The sequence below is a fragment of the Penicillium concentricum genome, assembly GCF_028827145.1.
Source record: "Penicillium concentricum strain IBT 3081 chromosome Unknown utg000004l_segment0_segment0, whole genome shotgun sequence".
In the NCBI taxonomy this organism is placed as follows: domain Eukaryota; kingdom Fungi; phylum Ascomycota; class Eurotiomycetes; order Eurotiales; family Aspergillaceae; genus Penicillium; species Penicillium concentricum.
Window position 1 is genome coordinate 1,373,012 of NW_026622757.1, and position 17,678 is coordinate 1,390,689.

At 49.3% G+C, this 17,678-nt stretch overlaps 8 protein-coding genes across 8 annotated transcripts; 4 read left to right on the plus strand and 4 right to left on the minus strand.

The window, feature by feature from the left end:
- Positions 1-307: 307 nt before the first annotated feature.
- N7517_009475 (peroxisomal copper amine oxidase) lies at positions 308-2,474 on the minus strand (the record flags this gene model as incomplete). Its single annotated transcript, XM_056727198.1, has 3 exons — positions 308-654; positions 715-1,965; positions 2,021-2,474. 3 exons carry the CDS (start codon positions 2,472-2,474, stop codon positions 308-310), a joined length of 2,052 nt encoding a protein of 683 aa, XP_056575770.1.
- An 879-nt stretch (positions 2,475-3,353) lies between these two features.
- Positions 3,354-4,864, minus strand: N7517_009476 (CCR4-NOT core DEDD family RNase subunit POP2; the record flags this gene model as incomplete). The annotated part of the gene is made up of 2 exons (XM_056727199.1): positions 3,354-4,325; positions 4,400-4,864. 2 exons carry the CDS (start codon positions 4,862-4,864, stop codon positions 3,354-3,356), a joined length of 1,437 nt encoding a protein of 478 aa, XP_056575771.1.
- A 138-nt stretch (positions 4,865-5,002) lies between these two features.
- Positions 5,003-5,437, plus strand: N7517_009477 (NADH dehydrogenase [ubiquinone] 1 beta subcomplex subunit 3; the record flags this gene model as incomplete). The annotated part of the gene is made up of 2 exons (XM_056727200.1): positions 5,003-5,209; positions 5,266-5,437. Exons 1-2 carry the CDS (start codon positions 5,112-5,114, stop codon positions 5,435-5,437), a joined length of 270 nt encoding a protein of 89 aa, XP_056575772.1. The 5' UTR covers positions 5,003-5,111.
- Positions 5,438-5,880: 443 nt separating this feature from the next.
- Positions 5,881-7,428, minus strand: N7517_009478 (WD40 repeat domain-containing protein; the record flags this gene model as incomplete). Its single annotated transcript, XM_056727201.1, has 1 exon — positions 5,881-7,428. One exon carries the CDS (start codon positions 7,426-7,428, stop codon positions 5,881-5,883), a length of 1,548 nt encoding a protein of 515 aa, XP_056575773.1.
- Positions 7,429-8,331: 903 nt separating this feature from the next.
- N7517_009479 (transcriptional regulator family: C2H2 zinc finger and Fungal Specific TF) lies at positions 8,332-9,333 on the plus strand (the record flags this gene model as incomplete). The annotated part of the gene is made up of 2 exons (XM_056727202.1): positions 8,332-8,997; positions 9,046-9,333. 2 exons carry the CDS (start codon positions 8,332-8,334, stop codon positions 9,331-9,333), a joined length of 954 nt encoding a protein of 317 aa, XP_056575774.1.
- A 452-nt stretch (positions 9,334-9,785) lies between these two features.
- On the plus strand, positions 9,786-10,769 carry N7517_009480 (uncharacterized protein; the record flags this gene model as incomplete). Its single annotated transcript, XM_056727203.1, has 1 exon — positions 9,786-10,769. One exon carries the CDS (start codon positions 9,786-9,788, stop codon positions 10,767-10,769), a length of 984 nt encoding a protein of 327 aa, XP_056575775.1.
- A 389-nt stretch (positions 10,770-11,158) lies between these two features.
- Positions 11,159-13,182, minus strand: N7517_009481 (acyl--CoA ligase; the record flags this gene model as incomplete). Its single annotated transcript, XM_056727204.1, has 6 exons — positions 11,159-11,485; positions 11,541-11,863; positions 11,918-12,080; positions 12,139-12,405; positions 12,465-12,845; positions 12,907-13,182. 6 exons carry the CDS (start codon positions 13,180-13,182, stop codon positions 11,159-11,161), a joined length of 1,737 nt encoding a protein of 578 aa, XP_056575776.1.
- Positions 13,183-14,919: 1,737 nt separating this feature from the next.
- Positions 14,920-17,425, plus strand: N7517_009482 (uncharacterized protein; the record flags this gene model as incomplete). Its single annotated transcript, XM_056727205.1, has 9 exons — positions 14,920-15,016; positions 15,073-15,152; positions 15,211-15,368; positions 15,412-15,539; positions 15,592-16,476; positions 16,528-16,565; positions 16,627-16,812; positions 16,867-17,235; positions 17,291-17,425. The coding sequence occupies 9 exons, from the start codon at positions 14,920-14,922 to the stop codon at positions 17,423-17,425; spliced, it is 2,076 nt and encodes a 691-aa protein (XP_056575777.1).
- Positions 17,426-17,678: the final 253 nt, after the last annotated feature.

Sequence of the window (17,678 nt, forward strand, 5' to 3'; positions counted from 1 at the left end):
TGCTCCACTATCAAAAGACATTACAACGTACGACTTTCATTCTCCTTTGTTTTATTATTTCTTTTTGGTGTGAGCGTAGTTCAACAAGCATGAAATATCAACGAGGGACTAGGAAAAGTTGCCCTAGTGGCTAATAGACCTACGCTCTATGGTACCCTGATTACTCACAACTACTTGGTAGATTGAAGTACCAAAAATTATAGAGTTAATCAAGAATCAGTAATCCGTTCATTTGCCAAAATAGTGTAACTTATATACATGAAGTGCACGCTGAGAAAGTCGGCAATGAAAGCAATGTCTCGTCAAATCAAACCAACACACTAGATCCATCACTCTTCTTACAGGCACAAGCACCCGCGTTAGCAGCCACCTGAGTTGGTGTACGCGCAAAGCTAGGAGGCACATCAAGGACTGGGTTGCGGTCAAAGAAGTTTCGCGGGCGCAGAAGAAGTGTCATTGGTTCCGCGGGCATGATTGGGTAGTCCTCTGGCGCAGGGAAATGCGTCAGACCGAAAGTGTGCCAAAGAACGACGTCGGTGTTATCAATCGAGCAGCTGGGACCAGCAGCTTCGATCCACGCAGGCAAGCCCTCTGAGGGTTCGCCTGAGGTCTGTGGGACGTGACGGCCAGCTGGGTGGACTTGATCGTCGTCGTCTGGAGAACTGGGTTAGAAAAGGAAACATTACATAAGAAGGGGGGAATGGCAGAACTCACATTTAGTGACATGGACGGCATGGCGTGCGAATCCTGCTCGCTTCCAGACCAATCCGCCCGCTTTGGGGAGCAGGGGAGGAACATCACGGCTGACCAACTTGTAACTCACGGGCTTCTTGCTGTATGGGTTGAGCTTGTTGGTATTGGCCATATCCCAGGTACGGCTGGTAGATCCGTCATAGTCGGACATTGCCTCGAGAGGTGTGGAGAACTTTGTCTTTTTGGCGTAGAAGGCGTTGCCGTACTTGTTCTCAGCGCTGCCGACTTCACCGGGCCCTTGGACTGCATCTACCTGGAAGACGGTATTGCTCGGACCGTCGATGTTAGGGTCAACACGAAGACAGAACAGGTGCTGGTGGTTGTGGGCGTTCACACCGGGGTATACCTCAGTTCCCCAGCCCTTGGTATCCTCGCCTGGGTTCATGGCGTAGGTGTTGAGGATGCCGGTCAGCTTGATCTCGAGCTGGACTGTGCCGTCCTGGTGGAAGATCCAGTACACGCAGTACTCGTAGTTTGCTGCTGTGAAGATCTGCGAGATGATGAGCTTTCGGCCGCGGGTTACGACCATCGACTCGTCGCGGAAATCGGTGTGCTTGAATAGGATACCGGCATCTTCTTCGTGGATGCAGATGGCGTTCTTGATGATTGTGCTAGCGCCGGCCCGGTTGACGAATGCCGCATCCATATAGTGGATTGCGCCCTTGCAGTCGCATCCAAGTGTCAGACTGTTGGTCATGTATCCGCCGCCGTACTCGCCCAGGTCGAATGCGTGTTTGCGTTGGTGGGGATGCTCAGGGTTGCCATATGGCACGACCATCTCGGCCAGTGAAAGACGCCAGAAGATAGGTCGCACATTGCCCTTGTCGTTGAATGTGATGTTGTTTAGGACAATGCCTTCCCGGTAGTTGAAGCCGACGTGGATGCTCCAGTTCTGCCATTCGATCGTCCGTCCCTTGACCTCGAATGACACACCCTCTGGCTGGGTGATGTGAATTGGCTTGATGTCGGTCCGGTATCCACCTTCTTTCTCGATTGCGGCGGGGTGGTAGTTGTTTGGAAGCGCCTTGCTGACTGGCCTCCGCACAGGCGGCACATCGATGTGGATGATCTGCTTGGTCTCGGAGTTGAAGATAGGACAGAAGTCCAAGGGATAGGTATATTGGGAGTCGTCGGGGTGAGGGCGGTAGTACATGAGGGCTTGCTGAAGACGGACCCCAGTTCCAAATCGCTCATCATATCCAATTGTCCATGCTAGAATGCCATTTGATCAGTATCAAGCTTCGATAAACGAGGGAAGTCCACTTACGGTCACAGTATACTTTATGCATATCCTCCTTGGGAATTCCAATGATACCGCATTGCTCAATGACCTTGGGATCCTTGCGCACAACATGCTCAACCTCCTGCAAGTCTTCCATGGTGATCAGAGGCTGAACGTTCGGTGTGTGCTGCCACTTGATGATCTTCTTCTGGTCCAGGTCAACCACACCATCGTAGATCTTGCCACCAGGTGCAATGGCAACCACATCAGCAGCTCGGGCAGGGCGAGGAGTATTCTCTGGATCAGCCACCCAGGCCATCATCTGGGCCTTGCGGGGCTCGTATAGTGTGACCGCATTGAAGTTGAGCGAGCCATGTTCTTTGCGGACAATGCCAACAACAGTATCAATTTCGACAGTAGAAAGAGGATCAAGGGGATGAGGCGCCGGTGCAGTCGCGCTGACCTGGTGAGTCAATTGCTGTAGTCGGTCGAGAACCATGCTGTGCTAGAGGTACAGGGAAGGAGATGATTTCAATGTGATGAGGTCCAATCCGAGTCGGGAAGTTGCTGGAGAGTCAAAGGCAATAAAGTCACTTGATTCTCCATCAGGTCTGGGCTTGCAGGCTATTTAACAAGCAAGAGGTATCTTCATATGTCCGGATGTACTTGTAGCTACATCGTATACCTCCATCCGATTAGATAAAGCCTATTTGTGGAGGCCGGATCCGAGGACCTGATTGGGGTTAGCGCAATATCTCCAACCTCAAAAGGGCAAAAAGATGCTTGTCTGCAGCTTGATATTGATATCTCTGTATTATTCATGTCGCTTGTCACATCGCGGGGTAGAATCGGAAATGTCGCATGTGAATTCTCAATTGGGAATCGGAGCTTAGCTTCAATGGCGGTCTGCAGCTGCAGACCTGGTCATCGGAGAGGATCCCTAGATATGCCGAGTAGATCTCGTAAGATGATACGATGTACAGCGAGACAAGCCGAAAGAAGCTCAAGAATCTACAAACCGGTCCAAATTTAGCGAACAGAAGCCATAATTCCTATACATAGGACACAGACAGGTCCGATCTAGCTACAAGAAAAAAGAAAGAAAAAGCGACCTAGATCACAAGAACGAAAGGCACAAGGCCATAATAGAGCCTATCAACGCCTCGTAAATGGATTCAAAACCAACCATATCAAACGCCAGGCACCTTCCTGCCCAACACCGTCGTCCAGACGCAAGAACCCAGCACAGGCAACGAAGCCCACGCAAAGCCACAGGCGCGAAGACAATGCCGAATATCGAAGGAAAAGTACACGATGTTCTCGTGTCTATGTACATACATCATATCATATCAACCCCAGGTGCTTCAGGGACTGTGCCTCATACCCGGCCCATTTGATAGGCTCCTGGGGTTGGGGCATTGTTGTAGCCAGCTCCTTGGTGTTGAGGTGTGTGCGCGCCAGCTCCGTGAGACCCAGTATTGGGAGTGCTGGGAGTGCCACCCGAGTACATGGTGGCACCATTGAGGTTCGGCGTTTGCTGGGCCATGTTGTAGGCCACCGCGGGCATTTGTCCGTTGAGGCCCCAGATTTGGCCAGAATATTTGCTATCATCAATTGCCCCTCCGAAAATAAGCTGGCGTGTCTTCCAGTAGATCTCGCCGGTCACTAGGGAATCCGAGCCAGCCTGATGGGCGATTCCAACGCGCTTAACGCCAAGTTCATCTGCAATGTCTTGTAACCCAGATTTCTGGCCTAGGTTGGTCAGAATCTGTGCTGCGGCCTGGGTGAGAGGAGAGCCGTTGACGGCTTGATTGCGACCGGCGTGCTTCATGAGGTACTTAATGTCGTAAAGTGACGGGAAGAAGATGGTGAGAAGCTTGTGGAACTCCTCTTCGTTTTCTGGAAGTTGAGAGCAGAGCATGATCTTCATCAAGTAGCCAAAGTCGTACCCGGAGTGGAAAGAAACCCAGTGAACGTCGTCCAGAAGCACCAATCCAGAGCTAATCAAAAGAGCACCGAATTCAAAAGGATCAATGCCGTTCTTTTCGTGCATGGCGAAGTCGATTCCAGATTTAGCTAGCATGGCTGTTGATTCCTGGGCGTACATATCTCCTTCGAGTGAAAATCGGAAGTTGAACTGCCATGTGCAGGGAGCGGGCACACCATACGCTTGCCCATTGGCGTCAGTGCCTGAGGCCGGAGGAACCTCTCCTTCGTCATTGAATAAAGTGATGCCTAATTGTATCATCTTGAGAAGATCGACATTGCATCGGAGGGTCTGATAATGGTAATCTGCTTTGTTCGAAAATGACCCGATCGGCCGAGCAACGATCCCAGGGAACTCGGTGTCCTAGGTCCTAGTCAGTAAACGCTACTGAAAAGATATTCCCGTTCTGCACGGAGACATCCGTAGTTGGTGCTTACCATGCTGATGTAAGGGTACTTGTCGACCAACTGCCTCAGCACCGCCATCTCATGGGCCAGGTTGTGCTTCCACACATCTCTGATTCTTGACTTAACAGCACCGCCCTTTCCTTCGAGTGCTAACCGACCGTCATGACCCTGGTGTAGTTGCTGCTGTTGCATTTGCGCACCGCGCGCGAATCCCATCTGTGCCGCATGACTGGCCAGACCGGTGCCACCGCCATCACCTGCACCAGCTCCCGGGAAACCGCCCACCGCCATACCATTTGCAATTCCGCCGGAGAGTGTAAAGGGGTTGATGTTGGTGTTCGGATTGCCCGCGAAGCCAGGATGCCCAAGCGAAGGGGGAGGTAGCGTATTTCCGGATTGTGCGTGTGCGGGGTGTTGAGATTGGAGGTGAGCTTGTTGTATGTTGTATGGAGCATTTAGGCCCGATGGCCCATATCTGCCAACTGGAGGTGGCATTTTGTTGTTTCGAGGATGCGCATGGATGAAGTGACAGTTTCGTCCCTCGAAGGCGGGAGAGCTACTTGGTCTACCGTATTCGGTTAGCGCGGGTAATTGCCAAGCACACCTCTTTTCCTCATCTTCGGCTCCTCACTGTGTCACTTTGCGGTTGATTGCGGACTAAGGGACCAAGTTACAGCCCTTTACATCTTGTTTCTCTTTATCTCCGTCTTCCAGTAATATTTACTTCCGGATAACTCCCACAATGCCCGCCCGCAACCCCACAGGTTTCGACCTCGCTCAGTTCAAGGCCGCGGCCTCCCCATCTTCCGTCTGGGCCAAGCGGGATCCATGGGCTCGCAAGTACGTCAAGGGATACCGATGTTAAGCCAATTGTGGTAGGCACTAATATTCTACAGTGAGACCTGGCGCTACACCGGCCCCTTCAGCAGAATCAACCGCTTCAAGGGTCTCTTCCCCGGCTTCGGTATCGCGACTGTCGCTTTCGCTGGCTACTGCACATACGAGCACTTCTTCATGAAGGATGATCACCATCATGGCGACGCTCACCACGGTGACGGTCACCACTAAAAGGTTGTCTCTGGAGACCAATTGAGAATGCCGCCGACCGACGGATCATCGAGCGGAGGACGTATACCCCAGGCGACAGAAAGAGCCGTCTCGCCTCCGCGAGAACTACAACCGGGTTATGGATCATAGCGCCTACAGCTTTACCGGGTCCGTGAGCTTTTGTCGTGTCAGGGCGGAGATGCAGCTTCTCATGGCTCATAAGGAGCATAGCTTCCAGATGGCGCTTTGGGTTTGATTTGTCGAATGTACATAGCTTTTGTTCCACTACCACAACCAGATGTTTCTTTATTTTTCGATCGTCAACTCTACATGGGGTTTCCATTGTATACTATGAGCTGGTTATCAAGGTTGGTTTGGCTTTTGAGCTTCTATAAACACGTAATATCATTATCGACATGAACCCCCACTATGCATGTTTGGGATCTCTAACTTTTTTGTGCTAATTACTCCTCGAATACCAGCGAGATACCATCATCACCGGCAGTGACAATGCGCTTTCCATCCAGACCCTGTACGAAGCCCATAATGCCACCAGCTTGCTCGCCCTCTTCATTTTCCGTGGCACCCATGTGTCCCTTCCACTCCTGCATCAATCCCCGAGAAGCCGCGGCAGTGCCACCGCGTGCGTCCCAACGTCGGACCACACCATCCAGGCCGACAGATGTGAGCATCCAAGAGCGGTTCTGGTGGGCAGCGGGAGCAGCGGCAAGGGGCCCTGAGACAGTTGCACCGAGTTGCTTGTTGCTAGGAAGGAACTCAACCTTGACAACGGCGCTTCCCTCGTGAGCATCTCTAATATGCCGACGGACCGCAAATCGATGAGCTGCATCATACATCACAATCGAACCATCGACAGACCCAGAAGCAAGAAGGGTGAAGGGAGCCTGAGAGAACGACAGTGACTCAATGTTGTCCGTTTGAGTTTGCAATGCGGCCATAATAGTGCCTGCGGCGGTGGAACCGGACTGGGAGGCTGCGCCTTTGGCCTTACCCTTGGTTGCAGGGGCACCTGCTGCGATTCGGGGGAGGCCGACAACTCTAATGTTGCCCTCAGCACCACCCACTGCAGCAATACCGCCGCTGGGGGAAATGGCAATAGTGTAAAGACCACCCTCGACCGCAAAGCGTTGATCCTCCCCATTCAATCCAAGGATGGCATTGGTACCTGGTGAGTACTCGATACCAGCGGCGGCAGCAGCTCCAAATACGTCGTAAACAAAGAAGCTGCTGTCCTCAGAAACAGTTGCCAGCAGGTTTCCATCAGGCGTCCATGCGCCTGCAGTGCATGACTCGGTGTGAGAGAAGAATGTCTGAATGATGGAGATAGGCTGCCCGGGGTCGGTATGATCGATGCGGAAGACCCACGCGCTGCCGTCATTGGAACCGATGGCAATAACATTTTGCGTCCCTTCATTACCCTGCTGGTAGGGACACACGGCCATCCAATTGATCTCTTCCACTTCCTGGACCTCGCCAAAGAACTCCCATGCGAGTCCGGTCTTCTGGGGTGTGGTATCACGATAAGCTCGCAGCTTGCCATCCAGACCAGCCGTAATGGCATACTCTCCTGCTGGCTCGGTGAAAACCACAGCATTCACGGTGTCAGTGTGCCCGTCGAGCTTGGCCAGAGGCAAGAGAGACTCGCGCTCCCTTGGCTGAGGGTTCGATTCATAGCTCGATGGGAGCACGGGGCGCGGTGCAGGGGTTGAGTCAAAGATGTAGGCTGTGTCATCGCCAGAACCGGTCATGACAATGTTGTTGTGAACCGGGTGTTGCGCAACACAAAATACAGAGTCGGAGTGTGAATCGAAGTGTGCCGCTGAGTCGTTTTGGAAAGTGATCTCATCTTCGATGGTCATGTTCTCGTCATCATATTCTCCATCTCCATCCGACATATGCTGATCCTCATCACGATCAAAGATCTCTTCGGCGTCGTCAGCCTGGATATATTCTTCCTCTTCATTCTCGCGATGCGGGTCGTTTGAAGACATTTTTATTTTTTCAGTGTGTGGATATGTGGGAGATGAAAAGATATTTTGAAAGGAGTGATGAACACTCTTGATACTACCCGTTCCGAAACAATATCGAAACAAGAAATTGGTTGTTAAGGCAACTTGAAATGCCCTCAATCTTTTTTCTTTACCTCCCCGCTTAGAAATCCACCACCCCGCGGCAGATTATGCCCCGTCTCTTACCGCTTTATTGACCGCTTTTGTGTCAGCGAGACGCGAAATTGTAGGCGTTAGCTGAATTCACAAGATTGTTTATGAATAATAATATATGGCCACAGTCCTGATTGTAAACTGTTTAATTGCAGATTTGATTGATTTTTTGCATTTTTCTAGGCATTTCAAGGAAGGAAGCGATGAACCCCCTGCAGGAGTCTTACCCATGCGAGCAATGCGACAAGGTATTCGGGCGTAAACACCATCTGAAGCGCCATATCCTAACTCATACTCGCCCGCAACTCCATCTTACTTGTGATCAGTGTGGCACAGCACTGACACAACAATGCTATGACCGGGGACACTCGGGGTCAAAAGAGCACAAATGTCGCTTTTGTCCAAAGTCCTATACTCGGAGGTATGCCATAGTCTCTGTGCTACAGACACTTCCTATCCATACATCGTGCCATTTCTGATTCCCCATAAAGACATAGGCTCGCGGCTCATTTGAGGAAACACCATGAAGGAAAAGGGTTAAAAACAGAGCTCTCGGTTCAGCCGAGTGCTCTATCTCCTCAAAATAACCAAGATCAGAATTCCATCTCATCAAACACACGTACATCACCCTTCCCATTGGATCAAGATAGGACAAACCAAACTACTCCAGGCCTGGCATTGCCTACTACAAACCTGAGTACACAAGATCGGATTAATGTCTCGCATGATGTTATGGAAATATCAGAAGACTCGGAAAATGAGACCAGCCCAGCATCACAAGCAAGACCACCTGCTAATACTACACGTGCCCGTGCTCCTCGTCGCCATGCCCCAGCTTCGGGTGCCCGTGCCCGTGCCCATTCCCCTGCTGTCCCTGCTGCCCCTCATGCTCCGACTGCTCCAACTGCTCCAACTCCGACTGCTCATGCTGCTCATGCTTTCCCTGTTGCTCCCGCCGCTCCCGGTGCAGGCAGCAATTCCAATCTAGTCCACTCCAGCTCCTTTAAGCCAATACACCGGTTGAAATTGTCACTCCCCAGAATGCGGCGTGCAGATGAGCGCTTCTTGTTGCCTGAGTCCAGTTACAACATGATAGTCAACGGCACAATATATACGTCACTTAAAACATTTCTTGTGAGCGTGGGAGAAACAGAAGATGCGACATTTCCATGGTGGAGGGTTATCCAAGACTTTGTGCACTTGTATTTTGAACACTTTGACCATGAATACCCCGTGGTTCACCCATATGCACTAGAATTCGGGCTTGACAAAACCTCAACCTCGTGGATGGTACTTTTAGCAGTGGTCACTGTTGGGAGTCAATATAGCGCTTTCAGCAATGCCAGTCTGTTTTCAGCAGCTTTCGGGGAGATACTGTCTCACGCAATAACACAAAACGTAAGTTCACTCTCGGTGAAGACCCCTACCTCATATTGATTAAATTAGCGACCCCAAGCACCCGAAGCAACAACGTTATCCTATGCACAAAGCGTATTTCTTAGTGACGTCTGCCTGATGTTTGATGGGTCACACAAGGCGCAGTTGAAGCTGCAGTATGAACGAAATGCACTTGTCACATTGGCTCGTGTCTTGAAGGTTGATCCATGCATGAACACAAAAGCGTCACAAGCCCCAAGACACTGGAAAGCCTGGCTGGCAAGAGAATCTCGTATACGTCTACTTCATTGTATCTTTCGTATGTATCCCTACGACAAGCCACGGGAGCGTGACTAACCTTTTATCAGAGCTCGAATGTCTTCAGCTCATTTTATTCGATCGTCAGCCGATATTTGGGCAGCATGAACTCCCCAACGAGTTCCCCTGTCGCCAATCACTATGGTGTCGCCGGAGTGCTGACAATTTCGTCCTTGTATACCAGTCCGATCAAGGTGAGCGAATTTTGTTTGTTATCGGCTCGTTGTCTCCTGAATTAATAGTAAATCTTAGATCTACCACAATCTCCACCCACTCAACTTGATATTAGAAAAGCCAGCGAAAGCATGGCAGGAATGGATGCCTATCGCCGAAATCTATACATGCTGTCCCTTTACAGCGAGGAGAGATTGTTCCTTGACAAAATGTCATATTCTTCCATCTGGAAATCGAGCCTAAGTTCTCAAGTGACTGGTGTGCCTGGTCAGGAGCAATGGGCCCATCTTACATCAACCCCTTCGGCTCTGCGATCAATGATGTTCCGGTCGATGGACGAAGTATTCGCGGCGATTCCCATCTCAGCCAAGCCCGACTATATTGCCGCTCGAGATGTCATTCACCATGTACTATCCCTTCTCCGGTTAGTTTCACTTCATATGCTCGAGTCATTTTCAGGTTGGCAGGGCGATGACTCTGCAGCCGATATGTCAGCAAATAACCTGAAACATTGGATGGAAAACGATGCACCTAGCGCTAGGAAATGTCTGTGGCATGCTGTATGTGTTTACAGCACATTGAAAGCCAAGCAGAAATTTGCCTGCCATGATCCTCTCTTTTTCCTGATTTCTTTCTTCTATATATGGGCATTTGATACACTTGTGGTCGCTCCTGACCTCGAAAAACCGCAAGCTTCAACCAACGAAATTCGCTTGTTAGACACCAGGGAAATTCAAATGTGGATCGCTGAAGGCCCGAATACTCGGCTCAACCTGGTTGGAGTCGGCAATCTGACGGGCAAGGCTAGCGCGTTGCGTCTGGTCAACGAGGTGTGCCAAATTTTCTCAAAACGCAAGTCCTGGGCTGGGCTTTGCCGTGGCCTTGCATCTGCACTGGATCGAATCCTGAGAAGACAGACAGTACCCCAAGGCGTCCCTCAAAGTATCCCTCAAAACATCCCTCAAAATGTCCCTCAAAATGTCCCTCAAAATGTCCCTCAAAATGTCCCTCAAGGCGTCCCTCAAGGCATTCCTCTAGGAGTTCCTCTAGGCGTCCATCAGGGCGCCCCTCAAGGTGACCCTCAAGGCGAACCCCAAGGAGCCCCCCGGGAGATATCCAGAGAGTCTCCCCGGGAGCCAGCGATGGCGAAATGGCCTAAAATCTTTGTTTTTTGCGCAGGTATATTCTTTGAAATAGCGGATTGTCCATTCAGAGCTATGTACTTTAATGATACCCAAAGCCTGTTTTACCTTCGATCGCACATGCCACCGACGTCTCTACTTCGCGGTGCTTGTATCTAATCTAGCAGACGAACTATTCAATGTTTCGGATAATAAGTAAATAAAAATATTGCTGTCCATACCTATCTGACGAGCCAATCGAATTTCAAATGCTTCATGGACCAGTGTTCTCGACAAGTGTTCTCGACACGTCTATGCCGAGGTCTTCAGCTTTAACTCACATATCAATCTGATATTGGCGGTAAATGAGTACTATAAAACAAGCTATTATATTGACAAGGTTGGACCATCTACCGGTGGATCTATAAACTCTTCTGATCACTGGAGTTGAGGCTCCCTGTTTCCAAGGTTATCAGGTGTCTGATTCCAGCTCAAGACAAAAATGGTTCTTGGCGCTTCTTCCAAATTTTCAAGAGACTAAGTTCTAATCAAAGCTATCCCGAACATTTTTAGATCTTGCTACCTGCCTTTCTCCGTGCCTCCTTCTCTTGATCACGGAGCAATCGGCGAAGAATCTTACCACTCGGGCTCTTGGGGATTACATCCACAAATCTGATACCTCCTTTCAACCACTTGTGACGAGCCTTGTGGTCTTCAACATACTTCACGAGAGCTTGAAGGGTTGATTCGTCCGACCCTGCCGTGGGGGACTTGACCACGATAGCCTTGGGGACTTCTCCTGCGCGATCATCCGGAATGGCGATAACAGCACAGTCCGAGACATCAGGGTGGGCGAGGAGATGGGCTTCGAGTTCGGCAGGTGCGACTTGCAGACCCTAAGAATGACGTGTTAGAATGCGAATTTTTCCATCAACCGGTGGCATCACGAACCTTGACCTTGATCAACTCCTTAATCCGGTCGACGATAAACACGTGCTCGGTGCCCTTTGGGCCTACACGAACGACAGCCTCATCGCCGGTAAGCATCCATCCGTCCACGAATGTCTCTTTGGTGGCTTTATCGTTGTTCAAATACCCCAGGACGACACTTGGGCCTCGGACGACCAACTCGCCTGGTGTGTCGTAGGTTGTGATTTCTTCGCCTTCGGGCGTCATAATGCGTGCCTCGAATCCAGGGAGCAACGCGCCGGATGAGCCTAGCCAGATATCCTCGATGGGGGTTGAGCTTACGACCGTGGATGTCTCTGTCAGACCTATGCGCGAAAATGTCAGTCATGTGTCTACTAAAGGCGAAGATAACCACATACCGTATCCTTGGCGGATCAAAACGTTCGGGTAGAATTTGAGGAAATCGGCTGCTGTCTCCATGCCCAGGGGTGCCGCGCCTGTGAAAATACTATGCACGGAGCTCAGGTCATACTTGGAGCACACGTCTTGAGTGCTCAGCATGTGAATGATGATGGGAGGTACCTAAGTGGTTGCGGGTCAGTATTCGACGAAATCTTCTCATCAGCAAAGACATGCTCACCAAGAAGAGCGTGCTGATCTTAAAGTGCTGGATGGCGTTTAGGTAGGATTTCAATTCGAACTTGGGGAGAACGATTGTTTGGTCGCCTCGGTATGCGCCAGCATGGCCAATGACCACAAGGGCATAGATATGGCTCTGCGGAAGGAGTCCAAGAGCAACCTCAGTACTGGCGGGCTTTGTACCCCCGCCATCGCGATAGCTCTGCTCGAATGCTTTGATCTGGAGGGTATTGGCGATCACATTGCGGTGTGAGATCATCACTCCTTTCTTTTTTGCAACACATTATTAGCCAAAGTGTTATTCAAGTTCTTCAGGCCACTGCTTACCGGCATTCCAGATGTTCCACTCGAATAGCACAAAAATGCTGTTCGTCGGGCTCCCTCACCCGCGCTCCATCGCAGCTCATCCACTGACGGTAGAGACTTGCCCGCCTCGATGAGTTCGGAAACGGACTTGTATTCTGTTGGAGGCTTTGCGCCCCCAAGAATCTCCTGGGGTACATCGAGTAGGTAGATTCTGCTCCTCGGGAGACCGGCTTTGGCCGCAGCTTCTAGTGAGATGGACAGGAGAGGAACGCAAGTGACCAGGGCCTTGGCCTTTGAATCAAGCAGCTGATGTGTCAATTCGGCGGCGGAGTATGATGCATTGGCGGGGCTGAGAACACCACCCAATCTGTGCACGGCCCAGAATAGGGGCAAAGAATCGATCTAGAGGGAAGACGAGAGAATAAGCTCCTTGCTATTCGTCCTGATACAGAATTGCACCTACAGCGTTGAGCGCAAACACGGCCAATGTCTTATCCCACTCCGATCCTTCATTCGGCGCCCAACCGAATTCTTTGGACAGACTACGAGCCAGGGAGTCAACACGGTTGGCTACCTCTTGCGACGAATATGATTTCCCGGAAAGGCCGCATGTGTATGGATCCCGGGAGCCCGCGTGTGTCACTCGTCCATATTTCTCATTGAGCATAAATTCGCTGATTGGGATATTGTCGGGGATTGGGCCCAATTGGCCAGACTCCTTTGCAGGTAAAAACACCATTCTTTCCAAGTTCTCGGAGTCGCAGCGATCGGTACAATCTAGGGGGAAATCTCCAAAATATGAAAGTTTAGGTGATGTCGGCTATTTTTAAAACGGTTAGCTGCAGGCGCAATGTATTCAAGTTTTACTCACAGTTTACACGTTTTAGGTGCGAATAAAGGTAAGAACAAAATCAGCTGGGAGATTTATGTGACTTGACCGTGCGGGGAAATCGGTAAACCTTGCGAGAATCACGCTGGGGGATTATACCGCTAGCTATTTGCTTTTAACCGAAATTGGGTAGCCGGTGGCTTAAATTCGCCATGGCCGACTCGGTGGGTATGTTTGCGTGCTTAACAGCTTATAGTTGGCGGAGCTAATGCCAAGACCAGAGATGCCTCGGCCTTTACATATCCGAGGGTATCATCGATGACATGCTACAATATAAGCCTAGTATGGAGTAACTTCAATTGCCTTACACTACATAAGTCGAACTTATGGAAAGCTAGAGTTATCCCGAATATCTTCCCAGAGATCAACAAATTTGTCTCAAGTTCAATGAAACGCAGAATGGCGATATTTAAAGTGGCCTTGGCGTGTAGATCACTAATCCCCATTCACCCGCTTACCCCTTTTGGACTGTGCCGAGATATCTTCGACTACACCACCAATCTTTTTTTGGGGCTATTATCTATAGAATGGATTGATAGCCTGATATAGTTGGACAATATCATGCATCTCACTATGCCGAAGTACACTAAATACTACTTTAGCATATAGGACGAACAAGTTGAATAGGTCTAGATTATGGATTTTGAAGCTTGAAAATCCTGTGCGTTAATAACAGAAAACTATTCCCGTAGCAGTAATATCTTTACCTACATGTCTAAAACAGCTGGGCGACTATCATTACTTCATGGGCGAAGTGACCCCATTGGATTCTGTTTATTTGAATTGAAACACGACAGAGTCGAATGACCAATCTCCTAGTACAAAAGCGAATAGAACAACCTATTATTCACGCTCTACTGTCGTGCAACATGTAGTTAAGGTAAGGTTTCGGAGTGCATATCATTGTTCAACACCTGCATGTGATATATGGTCGATCATTTTGCCCACCCTTTCCATACTCAAGTCCAGTTCATATACAAGCCATCAACAGACGAGAAGATTATGTCTCGAGTCTTCTGCTTATCATAGGCTCAATAGCGTGTATAGCAATATATCTGGGCTCGTGGGTTAAGTGCTCTCATTGAGTTACATACACATAGCAACCTCGGGAATTTCTCGGTGCCCATCTCACCCCGAATTAATACAATCCCATTACTTATAAATTGAAGATCATAATGAGCAATAAGCTCCTTCGAGATCAGCTTATACTATGATGTGATGTCAAAGTTTAATGCCGGCCTCACCCCGACCTCGACGCCGCTCTGGCAAAATATATCTTGGGCCCTCACCTAGCTCCATCATCCTCCTATCTCACACTTCATCCCATCATCTAGCGATTTCCATCCTTCTTCCTCATTGAATGGGTTCTCAAAGCTAATTACTCTTTCAAAAATTATATTGAGCACAATTGAAACATCAATTCACCTTGTATGATGCCATTGAGCCTTCTATACTGTGAGTTTGATTATTGACCTCCACCACTAAACGTGATTCTCTTGGCAGTTATCTCTGTTCTGGGATATGTCTGAGTATGATACTGACTTGATTCATGGCAAATTAGCTTGATTGAACAGCAAGTTGTGGAATATGGCACCACGCCCTGCTGTTAATCGTCGCCAGGCGGTCGAAAGACCAGTGCGGGCAGGCCGCATTGCCAAAACAAAGAAAGAACAAGCAATCAAAAGTGACTTGGCTTTGTTTCACTTCTATTGTGGAATAAAACATGCTAATACCAGATAGTCTCATCGGACCAGCTGGAAGTTGCTGTCAATGACCAAGCTCTGGAGCCAGTGTATGGAACACCCCCAGCCTGGTCAGAGGTATGCCACTACTATTCTGCTATAACTCATATGATCTATATATTGAATTCTCCGCCAGGGTCGCCAACAGCTTTGTGATGCAATTCCATGGTTTCGCTGCACCCAAGGTGCAATGTATCACACCGAAGGTTTCTGCTACGGCTTCCTTATTGATGCCGACGGTGGCACCCGTACCTATATCGATGAGGAAATCATCATTACCAGAATGGAAGTAGTGTGTCTCCGGAATAACGAGCCGCCTGTACTAACTTTTCATCAGCGGTGGCTGCTGCACCAAAGACTCGGGCGGAAACCTGACCCTTGAAAAGAACCAAGACCCGGACAATGCACTTGTTCAAAGCATCATCGCCAGCAAAAATTCAAAGCTTGCTGTTGGTCTGGTTATTGGTATTTTATCAAGGATTATATAAAAGAAGAAACCCGCTGACCATCCTCATAGGGAGCAAGAACAAGATTCTCAACCGACAGCTTCCGCATCGGTACAACATTATGGACTGGTTCCGAATTACCAATGTCTGGTTTGAAAGGATTGGCAAGAAACACGGAGTCAAGGTCCGCTTTGAGAAACTGAATCTCGCGGAAAAGAGCTGGTGGGCGGCGAAGGACTCTCTCCCTCCAGTACCGCTCGATAAACGGGACTTTGAAACAAAGCCCGAAACTCTGAAGTGCGAGAGATGCTCTACGGAAAGTGTTCGCTTGTACGAGGATGGATGGATGTGCCTTGAACCTGGCTGCGTCGACTTCTGGAAGATCGCAAACAATTCCCTTCCCGCTGAGCTCTCTTTCAATCCTGATTTCCTCAGCTTTCGCAGTCGTCCGGACCCAGCAATCCAGCCCCACTACAGTCTAGTTCCTGATCTTCTGTCCACATTGGATGAGAATGCTGCGGATGTTAGCACATCTCGTATCGCATGGAAGGGAATCGTGTGCCCTATGTGTTTCAAATGTATCCGACGAACTTTCTGGCAAGGCTGGAAATGCGATGATGACACTATCAACGGTGAGGAGTGTGCGAACAGCTGCCCATTTCAAAAGTTCATGAATATGAACCCTGTTTCGCTCCGGGTTGTCCTTGATCATTTCGAACTGGCTCCAATCAAGCGAGCAATTCTTTTTGACAGGAAGTTTAGCATTCCAGACATTGACGACAATACCTTCTTCCCTTACCGGAAGCTGACTTACAAACTCGACGGAGTTGGCTCAATTACCCACTTTGTGTCCAACAAAGCAATCAATAGCCGCACCAATGGACCGGATGACCTTTTCATCAATCTCCAACGTGGTGAGATTGGTCTCAAACGATTCCGGCTCCAGTCCAGTTTGGGTAAGTGAGTCTGGTCCGAGCCCCAAAAAATAATTTCTCACATTGGAACAGTTGCGGGTACACTGACCTCACATTTCGCGGTCAACTACGTAAGTGAAGAGACCTTACCTTGAAACTTTAGTGTCCATATTATCTGACAAAATTAAACAGGGTATGCCCTACAAGTATGTCGTGTCTGTCGATTCCAAGGGCTTCGATGAAGCACCCAACGACATGCTCCACGCTCTGGGTCGTTTGTCGTGGGCAACTGAAAATGCAGTCATCTCTTCTGGAGACGAATACTTGCCTCCAAATGAACTACTGACGCTCGGATATTTCGAGGAAATGAAGATCGGAGTAAGTAAAAACTTTGAGACTGAAAATGGCCTACGCTAAAATATCTTCTCTCAGTTCCATGATGACGGCGAGTCCTCGCTGGGGCCCAGTATCGCCACACTGTCCCTTGGAGCAAAAGCAACCATGTTTATCCGTATGAAGTACAAGTACTTCAATGGCTCTACCCGAAGGGCAGAGCCTAAGCAGGTTGGGGCTCTTCTGCAAGATGATCCTGTTCTGAAAGATTGCATGTTTGAGGGCGAGCGTCGAGCACTCAAGGAGGGATTTTATGCTGGTGAGATCTCACAAGATGAGTATGATGACTCTCGCCGTGCTCTATCAATGGGCCGCAAGGGAAAAGAGGCCCCCATTACCATTAAGATGGAACTTCATCATGGTGATCTGGTTGTTATGCACGGAGAATCTCTCCAGAAGTACTACGAGGTTTGTGGTCGTTCTCCTCTTTGCCACCATTGGACATCAGATCTGACCGATATAGCATTCCGTGGTGCCTGAGAACAAGTTGCGCTTTGCTTTGACCGCGAGATACGTCAAGCCCGACCATGTTGATGCGAGAGAGATCCAGAAAGGCCAGTTCTCACTCGCACCTGACCAGATCTACGATGGAATGTGATTACTATTTGCGTGATTACTATTTGCGTGATTACTATTTGCCGAGCGACACGATTTCGAAACGTCTTTTCCAGCTCTGCTCCTTGTCAACTATGATTGTTGATTCGAATGCCCTCGAGTACCACGACTTTATTTATATCTACCATGGTACTAATTGCCGTGCTAATCTTTTTGTCCTATGAATGTTTCTTTGATGTGCCCAAGCCTTGTTTTGCTGCTTTTGCTATATACCCTACTGCTTATACTTTTTATTG